At 41.6% G+C, this 14,089-nt stretch overlaps 1 protein-coding gene across 2 annotated transcripts in view; it reads right to left on the bottom strand.

The window, feature by feature from the left end:
* Nucleotides 1–4,500: 4,500 nt before the first annotated feature.
* Nucleotides 4,501–14,089, bottom strand: part of ZDHHC8 (zDHHC palmitoyltransferase 8) — a 201,679-nt gene continuing 192,090 nt past the window's right edge. For both annotated transcript variants that reach the window (XM_082259074.1, XM_082259073.1), the window contains exon 11: nt 4,501–6,726. In XM_082259074.1, coding sequence (XP_082115200.1) covers nt 6,546–6,726 — 181 coding nt within the window. In that variant the 3' untranslated portion in view covers nt 4,501–6,545. The remainder of the gene's footprint in view (nt 6,727–14,089) is intronic.

Genomic DNA, 14,089 nt, shown 5'->3' on the forward strand with positions numbered 1-14,089 from the left:
GCATTGTTTGCTAATAAAGACAGACTGAGGATAGACGCACTCTGAAATTGTTCAAAAAACCTTGCAGTCAGCAATGACACCTTCTGTCGAGAAACATCTAAAACGTAAAAAATATTTTAAAAAAATATGCATGCTGTATGAATGTAAACACAGATTATATAGTGGGGGTTTTCTCAAATGTGGCTGCAAATGTAGAAATACGCTTGTAAGGTTTGTATTTATGGCAGCTTAAAGCGGAGTTCCGGGCTATTTTGCAACTTTAGTGATTCCTGGAGTGCTCGCTATGCTGATCAACAATTAGGCATTTTCAATTTTTTTTGGGCATCCCTTACCTTATTTTCAGGGCATTTTTGATTGTACTTCCTCCTTCTCCCCCCTCTGTGGCCATGGCCACCGACATCATTTCCACCTTTGCATTGCATCCTGGGAGCTGTTTGTCATCACTCCCAGGAGGCTGGAATCAGGAAGAACTCCCAGAACACTCCCTGGAATCAGGAAGAAGGACACAGCAGATTACACTGCGGCTTCAGATGCCCACATTCAAGATGGCCGCGCCCAGACAGCATTTTTAAAAGTAAGATTTTGACTAAAATCCTATACTGTACACCTTGTAAGTATGAGAATAGGGGTTTTGTAAAGGGCGATGGATTAGTATTATAGGGGTATTTTTAGTTAAAAAAGGTATTTGAGGCCGGAACTCCGCTTTAAGATGCCATTAGTGACTGATCTGCTGCAGGCTGCTGTCCAGTGCAGCCAGAGTCCCCCCCCCCCCCCCCCCCATCCACTGTTTCAAGGGTTCATTTGCCCATCATGTACTTCGCTGTGTGATCAAAAACAGTGCTGAACATTTGAATTAAATCATCACCTTTTACACTTTTGGGCTTTACTCATGAAAACAAGTTGAGCACAGCCTATTGCAGGCATGGTGGTTTTGACTTCTTCCTAAGTGACTACCGATACAAGATTAAACTAACTTAAAGTGCAGGCAAACATGAGAGAGTTCTTTCCACTTTTTTTAGATACCGATTAGTGCTCCCCATTCTTTCTAAAGCCCAGGGACATTTAACATGCAAATATTCAATTTCTGAAGTTGCACTTCACCCACCCTTACTTGTCTATCCTCATGATGGATAGCCTCAGTGACCAATAGTAAGGCACCAGTGATTTGGCCACTGCCAAGAATAATTTAGGCAACTGTAGTCATTGAGGTGGATTTACTAAAGGCAAATATACTGTGCACTTCAAGTGCATTTGCTCTAGATCTGAGGGGAAGCTCTGAAATGAGTGGAAGCTCTGCTGATTTCTATCATCCAATCATGGGCAAGCACAATTCTTTTTTCATTTCCTTGCATGTGATTGAGTATTCTTTGAAAAGTGAAACTTTACCTCATTTACCAAGTTCTGGAGCAAGTGCACTCAATCCAATTATCTGTATATTAGACATCCCTAGTCTATAGGGTTTGCGGAGAGAGCTATACGGTCTTTGGCAAGCAATTTAGGTGCACTGCACGGCTTCTTCACAAATAAACCCTTCAAACTAAGATTTCCGACTCATCATTGCTGCCTACTTCATCATAAAGAAAAGAAAAAAGTGAATTCTCTCAGCATTCTCCTACAGTAATTCACACTTATCAGGTGGAAAATTGTTAAAAGGGCCCTTTCATACTGCTCTAACAAAATCACGTGTTTCAGTTGCGTTTCCTGTGAGTTTTTGGGTTGCCTGTACCCCCGAAAAATGGACATGACTCAAACACAAAACGAGGTCCATTTTTACTGCGATTTTGATGCGTTTTCCATTCATTTTAATGGGGAGCTGCATTTTTAGTGCGGTTTAAAAACCACATCAAAGATGCAGCATGCAGGACTTTTCAAAACACATTGCACACCTAATGCAGTGGTGTGAAGAGTCCAATAGGTTTTAAAGGGAAACATATTCTTGCGTTTTACTTGCAAGGTAAAATGCAGGAAAAACGTGTTTCGTTTTTTTTCCGCTAGTCAAAATTTAGTGGCATTGCTGATATTATTATTACAGGTCAGTGTAAGACCAGTAGTGTAGTTATTAAGTTCAGTAGAAGGTATGACATTAAAACAAGAGGTTCAGGAGTCCTAATAAAGGTCTGGTGTGTGTATAAAGTTGCTAGCAGCAGGAAGAGGTAGAAATGCTAGAGCGTAGATCCATAGCGAGACTTTACATGGACCTTATTGCAAATAGGAAAGGTAAATCTCCAGTAATTATTCAAAGACTATGAAAAGTAAAGGTTTCCAGTCCCCTATACGGTATTTAAAGCTTTTAGTTTAAAGCGGAAGTTTAATTTTTTCCTTTCTATACTGCACCAGAGACGTACCCTCTAATGAAGAGTATCCTACATTCTTGCTGACCACTTCTTATAATAGAAGTCCTCCTCTAACTGGGATCGGATTTTCCTAGAGGCTCTGAACTTTCAGTGCTGCATGGGTTAAGAGCGATGTCTGAAAGCTTCCTGACACCTACCCTCCCCTTCCTCCCCCTCATCCATTTGGAAAAAGTTTTGCACTGTTTTTACAACCTGCCACATTCTGGGACTGGAGAAGGAAACCCATTTATCTGTCCCTGCCCCATTCACAGAATGTGATGCATACTGTGAAAACAGTGTAAGGAGGAGTTTTCTAAATGTATGAGGGGGGAGGGAAGGGGACTAAAGAGGAGAGGGAGGGAAGGGGAATAAAAGGGAGGAGGGAGGGGAGAAGGGGTGGAGGAAAGGGGTGGAAAACGGAGGAGGGGGGGGGGAAAGGGGAGGAGGGGGGTGGAGGAAAGGGGTGGAAAACGGAGGAGGGGGGGGGAGGAAAGGGTAGGGGGGAAACGAGGGAGCGGGGCTGAATCTGGGGAGGGCAAGCATTGGGAGACTTTCGCAACCGCAGCTCTTAACCCATACAGTGCAAGAAGCTCCAAGGATTATTTGACATCTGTGATAGAGAGGATTTCTACCATAAGAATTACCCAGCAGGACGTTGGACACCCTTCATTCCCTCATGCAGTAAAGCAAAAAATTATTTAACTGAACTTCAGCTTTAAATTTCAAAAAGTAGGAATATTGAATGTATATACATTGCAGTAAATACAGCAAATATATATATATATATATATAAATGCCAAGGAGTAATTTAAAAGATAAACTGTCGACATAGAAATATCACATCTGCTACTGCTGGCTTGAAGCTGCAAGCATCATTGCTGTCATCTCTCTCTTTCACTACTTAAGCTGGCCATACGTGGCTTGAATTTAAAAAAATGGAAGGAGCCGGTTGTAAAAATCTTGGCCAAACAGTGAGTGCATCCTGCCAGTTTTCGTATTCAAGCAGTCTGTTGAGAGAAAGCTATGCATACATGTATGTATGGCTATCCTCAGTGTCATTGCCCTAAACAAGCAAGTTGAAGAGTCTCCAAGGGTTTGTGTTGTTAGTTCACCTTGTATATTTTTTCAGTAACAGTGAGCACAGGACACCCTCTCTACCCCATCCTCCTGATCCCGCTGTACTTACCACTGGGGCTGCCATGCAGTTTGTGCCCCCACAGCCAGTCTAGAAATTCCTGCTCTTCTGTGTAGTACGTTTGGCATGGACCAGATCTTTTCTGATTAGTCAGCCACCTCACAGAGATGGCGCTGACCAATCAGAATTGCTCTGGTCCTTCCCGGAAGAACTGATGGAAAAGAGTTGGGGATTTCAAATTCCTGGACCAGCTGCAGGGGCCTGGTCAGCTTTGAAACCTTGGAGAGAAGTGCAGCAAGGACCAGGGGTTGAGGAGGGTGTCAAGTGTTAGTTCATCTTTACAGAAAAATTGTAATGATAAACTAACCCTTTAAAGATAATGGAACTTGCAGTTTCATTAACAAGTCATCAATGATACTTTTCATACTTTTATCCTAACAAGTTTGCTTAAGCGCCCCCCCCCCCCCCCTTTACATCAGCACCTTGCAGTAACGTGTGTCAATTCTCCCAAGGCTTGTATAAGTAAATATCTAATACTGGTATAAGAGAAGGGTGATTCCTTGACATTTATCACACAGTGAGACTTGTAGCCAGATTGGGACCACACAGAAAAGTACTACTTACACTATGTATGCACTTCCCTTAGACCCTCAGATCGACTTTATTTAAAATTGCAAGTCGTCCTTAGCAGCTCCATTCTTCGTTCTACACCTACCCCATCCATTCAATAATCTGCATAAAAAGCTTGGTGAAAACATTCAGATTATAAAGTGTCTGTGCGTTTATCCAACATATTTGCAGTTTAATACAGTCTAACCCTGCAAACTGCAGGGTGAGAAAAAAAAAGGCCCATTTATTTAAGCTGAACCAAGATAATTTTTTTAATGTAACAGTCTGAAAATAAAATATGAGCTACCAACAAAAAATTTGACAACTTTTGCAAATTTTTTAAATTTCCTTATCTAACTTAAAATAGTTCAATTTCAAAAATCTGTTACACCCTTATGAAGATAAGACAAACATAGTAAATACAGAATATTTCCTTCATTAAAATAAATTAGGAAAAAGGTCATGTAAAACATAAGGGAAAAAACTGGAGCAAAGCAGAATAACTAAGTCTCAGTTTTCTTTGATAACCTGAACCAGGAAAAACAGACATGAATGCTTACTAGCTGCTATGTGCTATAGCTCCATTTATTTGCGCAACAAAGAGTAATATTACCCGGATGAAGCCCTAACCTTCTAAAAAAAAAATAAATAAATAAAAAGAACAACATTTTATAATACCCATGATGGTAGGGACACATGGCATACATTAAAATGTTTTTTTAAAAGAGTAAATATAACAAATATGATTTATGCTCAATGCCATAGTTCATAAATAGTTTATTCTGGGGTTTTTTCATAGATCGGAAATTGAGGACATCTCTTTCCAAATGGTACTTTGACTGTAAATCATGCTTCAGTAAATTTTTACTTCTGTTTGCTCTTCATCTTCTTCATCCTCTGTTACTTGGAAGTAACAACTGACCTTGTAAATCTCCTTGATAAATAGCAATATGTTAAAGATCTTTATGTTTGAGTGTTGATCTGACTTATCAAGAATTTGATTCACTACATTGGCAAGTAGAGGAGCAACCCAACTACGAAAATTAGCAGTCACACAGCACCACGTTGCTTTGCCCCTGTTTCAGAGGCTATGGTTAAGGCAGGATAACATCTGCATGTATTATAACACTGATGTACCACGGCAACGGAGCAAAAAAAGAAAAAAAAAAAAAAAACGCTATGCACATACACACAGTCACACAAAATAACATGTTTTCAAGAGTTCATATATAAAATAAATGTAAAATTTACAAACTGCACCTGGATAAAAAATATGCTGCAGTTTCACAGATTGTGTTGTATTTTCTTAATCTAATACTTAAATATACAAATGAAACCCTCGTTACTGGCAATACATGACATAGTTAAACCATAAAAATCTGTAAAATCTCTGTAAATCATCATTTACCAAAGTTTTTGTTTATTTTTTGGGTGGACAGATTGTACAAAAACAGACAAAGCAGTATTATGTAATAATTTAGCAGTCAGCCTCTGAATGCATGAAGTAGTAATATCATGATGCCATCATGTTACTACTTTAACCCCAAAATGGCTACTGCCAATATGTGCCTATGATTGGAATCATTTAAAGGAAGCACTACCAATGGCGATTTAGCAGGGTGAGGTGATTATTATTCCCACCTGAGGCAGCATTACAATGATCCTCCTGTCCCACACATTGATGCAGCACTGAGTTTTATTAGCCTGCCACTCTTATCACGTTTTTTTTTCCTATAGGAAGTCTTCAACATAGAAAGTTACTGCAAGCATAGGATGCTGTAGGGTGAAGAGAACCAGAAAGCATGGAGATAAGCAAGACTGACACCTACCACACCCTACCGCAACAGGGTTCAATTAGTAACTGGATGAAAACGGAGTGCACACTATTCTGCTGCTTTTTGAGTGATATACCTTCCACAACAAAACAGTATATTGTACTGCATAATCCCCTGAAATAACAGATTTTCAAGCACATGCATTCATACACACATACACTCAAAATGTTTTTTTCACCATGGTCATAATGTAAAGAATGAACAGAACACACGGGCAGTTTTTTTTGTCTTGATCCATAGATCTTAGAAAATCTTTCATGAATGTTATTCTTTCACTCTGCTCCATTACTAAACAAGCCCTGCAAATCAGGAAAAAAAAAAAACTAAAATAACTTGAAATAAAAAAATAAAACAGTTGTCCCACTCTTTCCACATCACAAGTTTAAAACAATATTTCTTCTGTGTTTGTTGGACAGACACACGTACAATGGCTTAATTTTTCTTTTTTTCCTCAGAATATCACCAAGTCTTCTTTTTTTATAACCATTGTTTTCATAATTTGAGGTCCTTCATCAGTCATATTTAAAGCTCCCATTGACCGTTTCTGAATGCTCTCCTTAGTTTAAGTCTTCGGAACGGTCAGAAAACATGCCTTGTATAATAATAGTTCATCACCCTCAGGCATGTCAAGTTCTACACGGATATTTCATATGTAGTGCCTCCAACTCCTGTTACCTTCTTAACACTAGAATGCCTGGAAGGACTCACTGTGTTGGTGCTTTGTGAGCTTGATGTGGATCCCAGCCGACACTCAGGCCTTGATAATCCCTTTGGCTGTCCATTTATCTTACTATGAGGCATCTTCAGGTCCTCCCTAGAGAGAAGAGAAGATCATTATATAGTACTCTATCAAATAAGGGAAAGGACTGTAAATCGAGAAGAGACACAAAAACAATCACGGACAATGGTTTGTAGATGAACAACTGCAGCTGCTTCTAGACTGTGGGTGAAAGAAAAGGGGGAAGACTAGCATTCAATTGTGCACTGGAGGTATGTGCAAGAGGAGGCAAAAGAGCAATCGTGGACGAGGAACACATCAGAAACTGATCACACTAAAAGACGGAGGAGAGAGAAAAGCAGCAGTTGTAGAGCATGGGCTGACCAACAACCAGACACAGTGAGGGGAGGGAGAGTAGAAGTGGGCCATGGACAGGTAAAATAAGTAGGTAGGTGTCTGAGCATGACCCGAAATGGTGAGGAAAAAGAGAAAGTAGTAATCAAACACAGTAGGAGCCGATCATGAACAGGGATGAGAAGAGGCTTAGCAAGACCTTGCCCTTGTAGAGGAGTGAAGTAGAGAGAGAACTGACAGCTAATTGCAGCCCACTAGGATAGAATGCAGAGCAGGAGCTGATCATGGGCCAATCAGAGAGGGAGCTAAACATTAAATTAGATGAAGGGACAAGAGTACAAACCTAATTGAGATACACAGATTGAGGAGATAAAGTGGGAGCCTATGCTATGTCGGGGTCCCCAAACTTTCTAAACAAAGAGCAAGTTAACGATTCTTCAGGCTTTGGGGGGGCTGGACTGTGGCCAGTGGGAGTAAAAATTGCCCTAGCATCAGTGGGAGTGAACAATGTATTGGTACTAAGGAGAGGAATAGTGCCCCATCGTTGGTGTCAATAGGAAAAATAGTACCCCATTATTGTCAGTAGCAGGAATTATGTCCCATAGTTGGTGTCAGTGTCTCGTATCAGTGGGAGAAAAAGTGCCTCAAGGGCTGGATAGATGAAGGCAAGCAAAGGGCCACATATGGCCCCCCGGGCTGCACTTTTAGAGACCACTATCCAAGGTCAAAAGGAGAGGAGAATGGCAGCCGATTGGGGATTTTTAAGAGAGTAGGCAATGCAGGAGTCACAGCTAGGGGAGGTGTTGAAGGAGAAGGTGATAATGACTATGGGGTGCTATTCATTAAAGCCTATATCATTCTTCATCCTCCATCGACATATTTTAGTTCCCCTTTATGCTCCAAGGTAGGACAGGGTATATTCAGCCCACCAGAGTGTTCAATCTGGTCCACTCTTGTGCAGAGCGCTGCGCGTTTCTGTACAATGGCTGTGTCCCAGTTCGCACTTCCACACATCAGGGCAGAACAGTGCGGGAAACTGCAACCCATTTGCATTTTTCTGCACCGCTCTGCAGCCGCATGCATCTCTCTGCGTTTCTTTGTACAGCAGATGAGCTGCAGTGAATAGAAATAAATGGAATGCCAAGTTTAGAAAAGAAAAAAAAAGTACGGAGGAAAAAAAGTGTCTTGTGTTGTAAAAACGCAAGGCACCATCTCCAATCACTGCCAGAAAAGAAAAACTGAATAGGGTAGTGTGAACCCTCCAAAGTATTGTATAAATATTCACTTCAATTATTCAATCATGTAAGAAGCATATTTAACTCTGAATACCCAAACATCTGCAGATTTTTGACAAAATTGGACAACTGAAGTGAATATTCACAATTATTTGATTAAAAAGATTCCCAATTCTTTTAGTCCATCAGCCAAGTAGCTTTCAAATCTGTCCTCAAGTGCAACCAATAGTCATTGTTTTTGGTATATTCATCACACCCCACACACAAAGCTAAATCACTGGGATGGGACTGTTAAACTTGAGGACAAATTTGAGAACAAATACAATATCTGTAGCATTTTAAAGGAGACCTTTCACGGCACTGACAAATCTACACTTAATACTTCAAATAATTAAAAAGTGAAATACAGTGTGCTGATGCTGTCGAACCTAGCCTGAGAAATGCCAACTGTAAATTATTTCCCAACGTTCTTTGCTTAGGAAATGCCACAGCATTATGTAACTGGGTCTTTTATATGGACAAAGGAGGAAATACTCTAAATACAATCTTTCAACACAAGCTAGGAGTTGTTGGCACAGTAAATGCTACACTAAATGTTGGTATTACTAGTTCTATATATGCATATTTTTCTTTAGAATTCTAGTACTGCGTATAGGTTTTGGGTTTTTTGAAATGCTTATAAAAATGGTGAAGTCAATAGTTTTTCATTTATTAACCTACAATATGCATAGAGAGAAAAAATGCTAAACCAAATCTATATTTGGTGTATTCACTCTTGCCTTAAAATAGCATCTGTTTTTTCCAGGTACTCTTGCACACAGGTAAAGAGTATGCAGGCATGTAGTCCAGTGTATGATTTAGGACCCTTTTACACTGGCGGTCCATCTGTTTTTTTTTTGACCCACAATTACATGGATGAAAACTGACAAATCTCTATGGGTGGGCAGATGTACACCGACTAGTCTGCCTACATCCGCCCTCCTCGGGTTCCATTTAGGTCTTTAGGACCGAACAGAAAAAGTTTGCGTTCAGGTCCTTTTTCACTGACCGCTCATCCATACGGACTTCATGGAGGTAAATTCCAAATGGATAAAAGTGTGACATCCATACTGTTCTGACTCAGCAAGGCATTAGTCTAGGAGCCCTGCTTAGACTGAACAGACACTGTCCTATATCAAAACTATATATATTTATTAAGTTCTCCATCATCAACAAATCAATATGTAGGTTAAAAAGCCATTTTTAAATTTAACTAAGCTGTGTAGAAGAAATGAAACTGGATGAAGAAAAATCATGCTCTACTAACAAGTTGGCCATTTATGTAAATAAAAAAAAACAAAACTGGATTTCTGACTTACCGTAAAATAATTTTCTCTTAAGTGCATTGATGGACGCAGTTCTCTCTGATTCATATCAGTAGGGTAATTTTGCCCTGATTCATATCAGTAGGGTAATTTTGCCCCCTACAGGAGTAGGACACTAGGCAGAAAAAGGTTCTGGCTACGCCTATGGGCAGTCTCGGAGGGTACTACCGCTCTCTTCCTGTATAGGATGCCAGTTTTGTATCAAAAGCAGTGTCAGAAAAGTTACACCAACCCAACTCAAAATAGAGGGGCGGGTACTGCGTCCGTCAATGAACTTAAGAGTAAGTAAAAAATCCAGTTCTCTATCGTTCATTGACGGATGCAGTTCTCTCTGATTCATATCAGTAGGGACGTCCCAAAGCAGTGCCATGAAATGAGGGGTGGGAACAGCAAAAAAGAACAAGTCCTCAAGGCCAAACATAGCCGACCAGGCAACATAGGACGCATCAGTACAAAAGATGAGGCCCACGTGAAAACAACAGTAAACACCCTCAAGAAAGGCCAAAAGCCCTCCAAACAGCAGCCAGCAAAAAACCTTGTGGCCGAAAAGAGGCATCTATAGATGCCAGCACATCCACCTTAAAAAACATGGTAAAGGTGTGTACAGACTACGAGGTAGCCAACTTGCAACCTGGAGCACAGATGCCCACAAGGTGAAAAGCCCAGGAAGCACCGAGTAGAACACGCCGAAACAGGGAAAGGCAGGACCTGACCCCTAATTGAATAAACCTGCATCACCGTCTGTCCGATCCATCCGGGAGCAGACGCAGGCAGTCCCGTTCACGGGCCATCCGTAAGTACAGAGAGCGAGCCTGACTCACGAAAAGACTCAGTAGTCGCCAAGTACACCTGGAGTGCCTGCATTCTACAGAGTAAGCAATGCACATTCCTTAGGATGTGAGGGCTCAGGACACAAGATGGGAATAATGTCCCCATGCAAGTGAACACCAGAAACCACCTTCGGAGGGAAGGACGGATCCGGACGAAGTACCACTTGACCCCTGGATCAACATAGGAGAGCGACAGAACAATGCACGCAGATTGACAGCAACCAAGAAGGCCACCTTCTGTAATCAGGTAGGCAGGGGATACCCCCGAATACTAGCAAACAGAGGGTCTAAAAGAATCGACTGCACCAAATCAAGGTCCCCAGTGGATGACGGAGGTTGCACCGGAAGCACCAAGTGTCGCACCCCCTGGAAGAATTCACGCACCAGGGCACAGGCGGCCACCGTCCTTCGGAAGAAATATGCCAAAACCGAAACCCGACCCTTGACAGTACTCAAGGCAAACTTGTAATCAACTCTACATTGAAGGAAGCCAAGATCAGGGCAACCGAGTAAGAGCGAGGGGGAGCCCACGCAATATACGACTGTCTCGTATGATGAACAAAAATCACCCTAGAAGTCGCTTCCCAAGCTTCAAGCAGGGTGGGAATCACTGAAGCAGCCAAACCCCCGTCCTTCAGCATCTGGCATTCAGCAGCCAAGTTAGCAAAGTCAGCGACCGCAAAGTTGGATGGGAGATGGGCCCTGGAGACAATAACTACTCCTTGAGGGGTATTCTCCAAGGAGCGTCTGCGGCCAGCCTGACCAGGCTGGCGTATCAAGCTCGGCGAGGCCTGTCCGGAGCCACGAGAAAGACCGGAGTGGAGATCCGGGAGGCCCTGCTGCCTCTGTGAGAGGGTCAGGTGGGAACAAATGGCCTGCAGGGTCAATACTGAACCTGAGGAACCTGCCAGCAACTTTAAAAAAAAAAAAAATGAAAAAATTACTTTTTTTTTTAAAAGCGGCCCCACAGCGCCCCCTGGAGGTCAGGGGCGTGCTAACAGACCCCCACAGAGAGGGAGAGACCACCCTCATGACACACTGTCCTCCAGGCTACAACAAAAAGAGGTTACTCACCATACTGGGAACACAGGCGGGCGCCATCTCATAACAGGACCCCACGCCACCGGAGTAGGAGGGCTGTCGGCCAAATAGGAACGCTGCGACATCAGCCTAGACCCTGTCGTGTGCGTCCTGGTGAGACATTTAACTTGTGGGGCCAGTCCCCATCCAGTGGGACTATGTCGCGGCCGACCCAGCACAGAGCTAAGGCCTCCACACTCTCGATGGCCAGAGTGGGGTGACCACTGGATATGGGGGTCCAGTCTGTCGCCCAGCCCGACATAATTGCTAGAAGATCTCACAGGAAAAAAAGACTAGCTATAAAAAATCTACAAAAAAAAATTACTTCTATGCCAGGACCAAAGATCCCAGCAAGGAACTAGGTCCTTACTCCTGACTACACAGATTAAAACTGGCATCCTATGCAGGAAGAGAGAGGGTGTACTCTCCGGGACTGCCCATAGGCGTAGCCAGAACTTTTTTCTGCCTAGTGTCCTACTCCTGTAGGGGGCAGTATTACCCTACTGATATTAATCAGAAAAAACTGTGTCCGTCAATGAACGATAGAGAAAAAACACATTGGCGAGAGTGATGCCTAAAGTATAGCCAGCAACAAGGGTGATATATTTCTGCATCAACAGTCTCTCATAGGCAGAAATTTTAAAGGGAGAAATGTGTTTCCATATGTGCTGTCCACATTTTTCATTTTTAACATTTACATTTTTAAAGGATAAGTTCACCTTTGCAAAAAGAAAAAAAAAAAATCAATCAATGCACATATTTTTTTTTTCAAAAAAATTTAATTCATTTATTCTTTTTTTTTTTTTTTTATTATTATTAGGAGGCTGTAAAGCATTTCATCCACAATCAGCAGATTGTGGGAGTAATGCCAGGCTCCTGCAGATTTGTCAGTGTAGCTGTCTGCCCGTACCTCTGATAAGAGGCAGGCAGTTACTGAATGACAGGAAACTTGATGAACTACTTAGAGCTAGAGCTGCATGATTATTCATTAAAAAAAAAAAACAAAATAAAATAGCAATCCCGATTTAACCCTCCTCACGATCTTCATCCAGCATTTCCACGATTCATACAGTGCACAGCCGCTCTCTGCTCACTCAGCTATCAAAAAACAAAACAAAATAGCCTCCGGCAAATGTTTATCAACATTGCTAATGGTAAATTTGGCTCTTATTGTGGTCACTCATCACTGGGACACTAACCAAAACTGAGCCCAACTTTATATTCATCATAATATTACCTTACATAGCTATCCCATTTTCTGGGGCTAAAGAAGGCCTCTGTTATACCCAACGCCTATTGTCACAACTGGCTGTAAGGAGATGCATATGTTTTTATCTCATGACAATGTACCATTCAACTTATTACAAGTGCTTCATATTTTTACGTTGTAATGAGACTATTGACCGTCAAAAATGTATTGAAAGAGAAAAAAAAAAAAAATGTGTGTGTCCCTAGGAGGATTGATGCGGTTTTAAAGGTAAAAAGAGTGGACACACCAAATAATATTTGATTTGTGTTTTTTTTCTGTTTAAGCACTTTGTAGTATGTTATTTGAGAATTATTAATTGCATTATTTTTAAAATCTATCCTTGCAGTGGGACTGTCCCCCACACTACAAAGGATAAAAGCTCATTTAGGTCTAATGGATAGAAAAAGCAGATATTTACACGATCCTCCTCTCTTGCAGCAGCCAGAGCTCCCATATACTCCAGCAGTAGACTGTTGCTCAGCATCCTCACATCCAGTGCAGGGCTATGGACTTATCAGATAAGATGACATTCGACCATTGGAGTGTAGGGAAGAAGAGGCTGTAGGGACTTGTAGAGGGAGTATATGGGAGCAGAGACCTAAACAATAATTTATCACATGGAGTGTGTGCAAGAAAGCATTTTTACTTTCTCTAGAGTTCAGCTTTAATGTAAAATAGTCTAACTGTGCCTGCTTCTGTGATGTAATGTTTAATATATAATAAAAAATAAAAATGCAGCACTACCTATGTGGAATAATATACTGGAGTTCTCCAATTACCCACTTCAGCTTCAGTAGGTTTACCTCCTTCATGACCAGTCCATTTTTGGCGATACGGCACTGTGTTTCTTTAACTGACAATTTCTTTTTGTGGTATTTGATCACCTCTACGCATGGGCATCCGCAGAACCATTTATTTTTAAAAGGGGAAATGGCAGAATTTATTTTTAAAGTGTTTGTGGACCAAAAAAAAAAAATAAAAAAGATCCTGTTCCCTTAAAGCATGTTCTACAGCACAGTGCTTGTGCTGTGTAATTTGGCCCCTTCTCCCTTCCATCATCTAAAATACTTGGCTGATCCTGCCTGGCTATGTCCTCCCCTTGTAAACTGACCACAGTATAATATGACTGCTCAGCCCTGACACTGTGGTCAGTCTACGTGCAGCTGTCATCCACAGCCCTGCCGTCTTCCTCTGTCCTCTCTCCCCCCCTACCTGCCTGTCTGCTCCTGTGTCGAGCCCGCATCCTCCCCTCCTGCTGCTGTAGTTTCATTTAAAGTTTCATATCCTGTCTACAGTCTGTTAAATAATCCTGTGTACTCCTGTGTCTGTGTTTTAAAAAAATAAGCA

This window comes from Pelophylax lessonae, assembly GCF_965119305.1.
Source record: "Pelophylax lessonae genome assembly, chromosome: 1".
NCBI classification, from domain to species: Eukaryota; Metazoa; Chordata; class Amphibia; order Anura; family Ranidae; genus Pelophylax; species Pelophylax lessonae.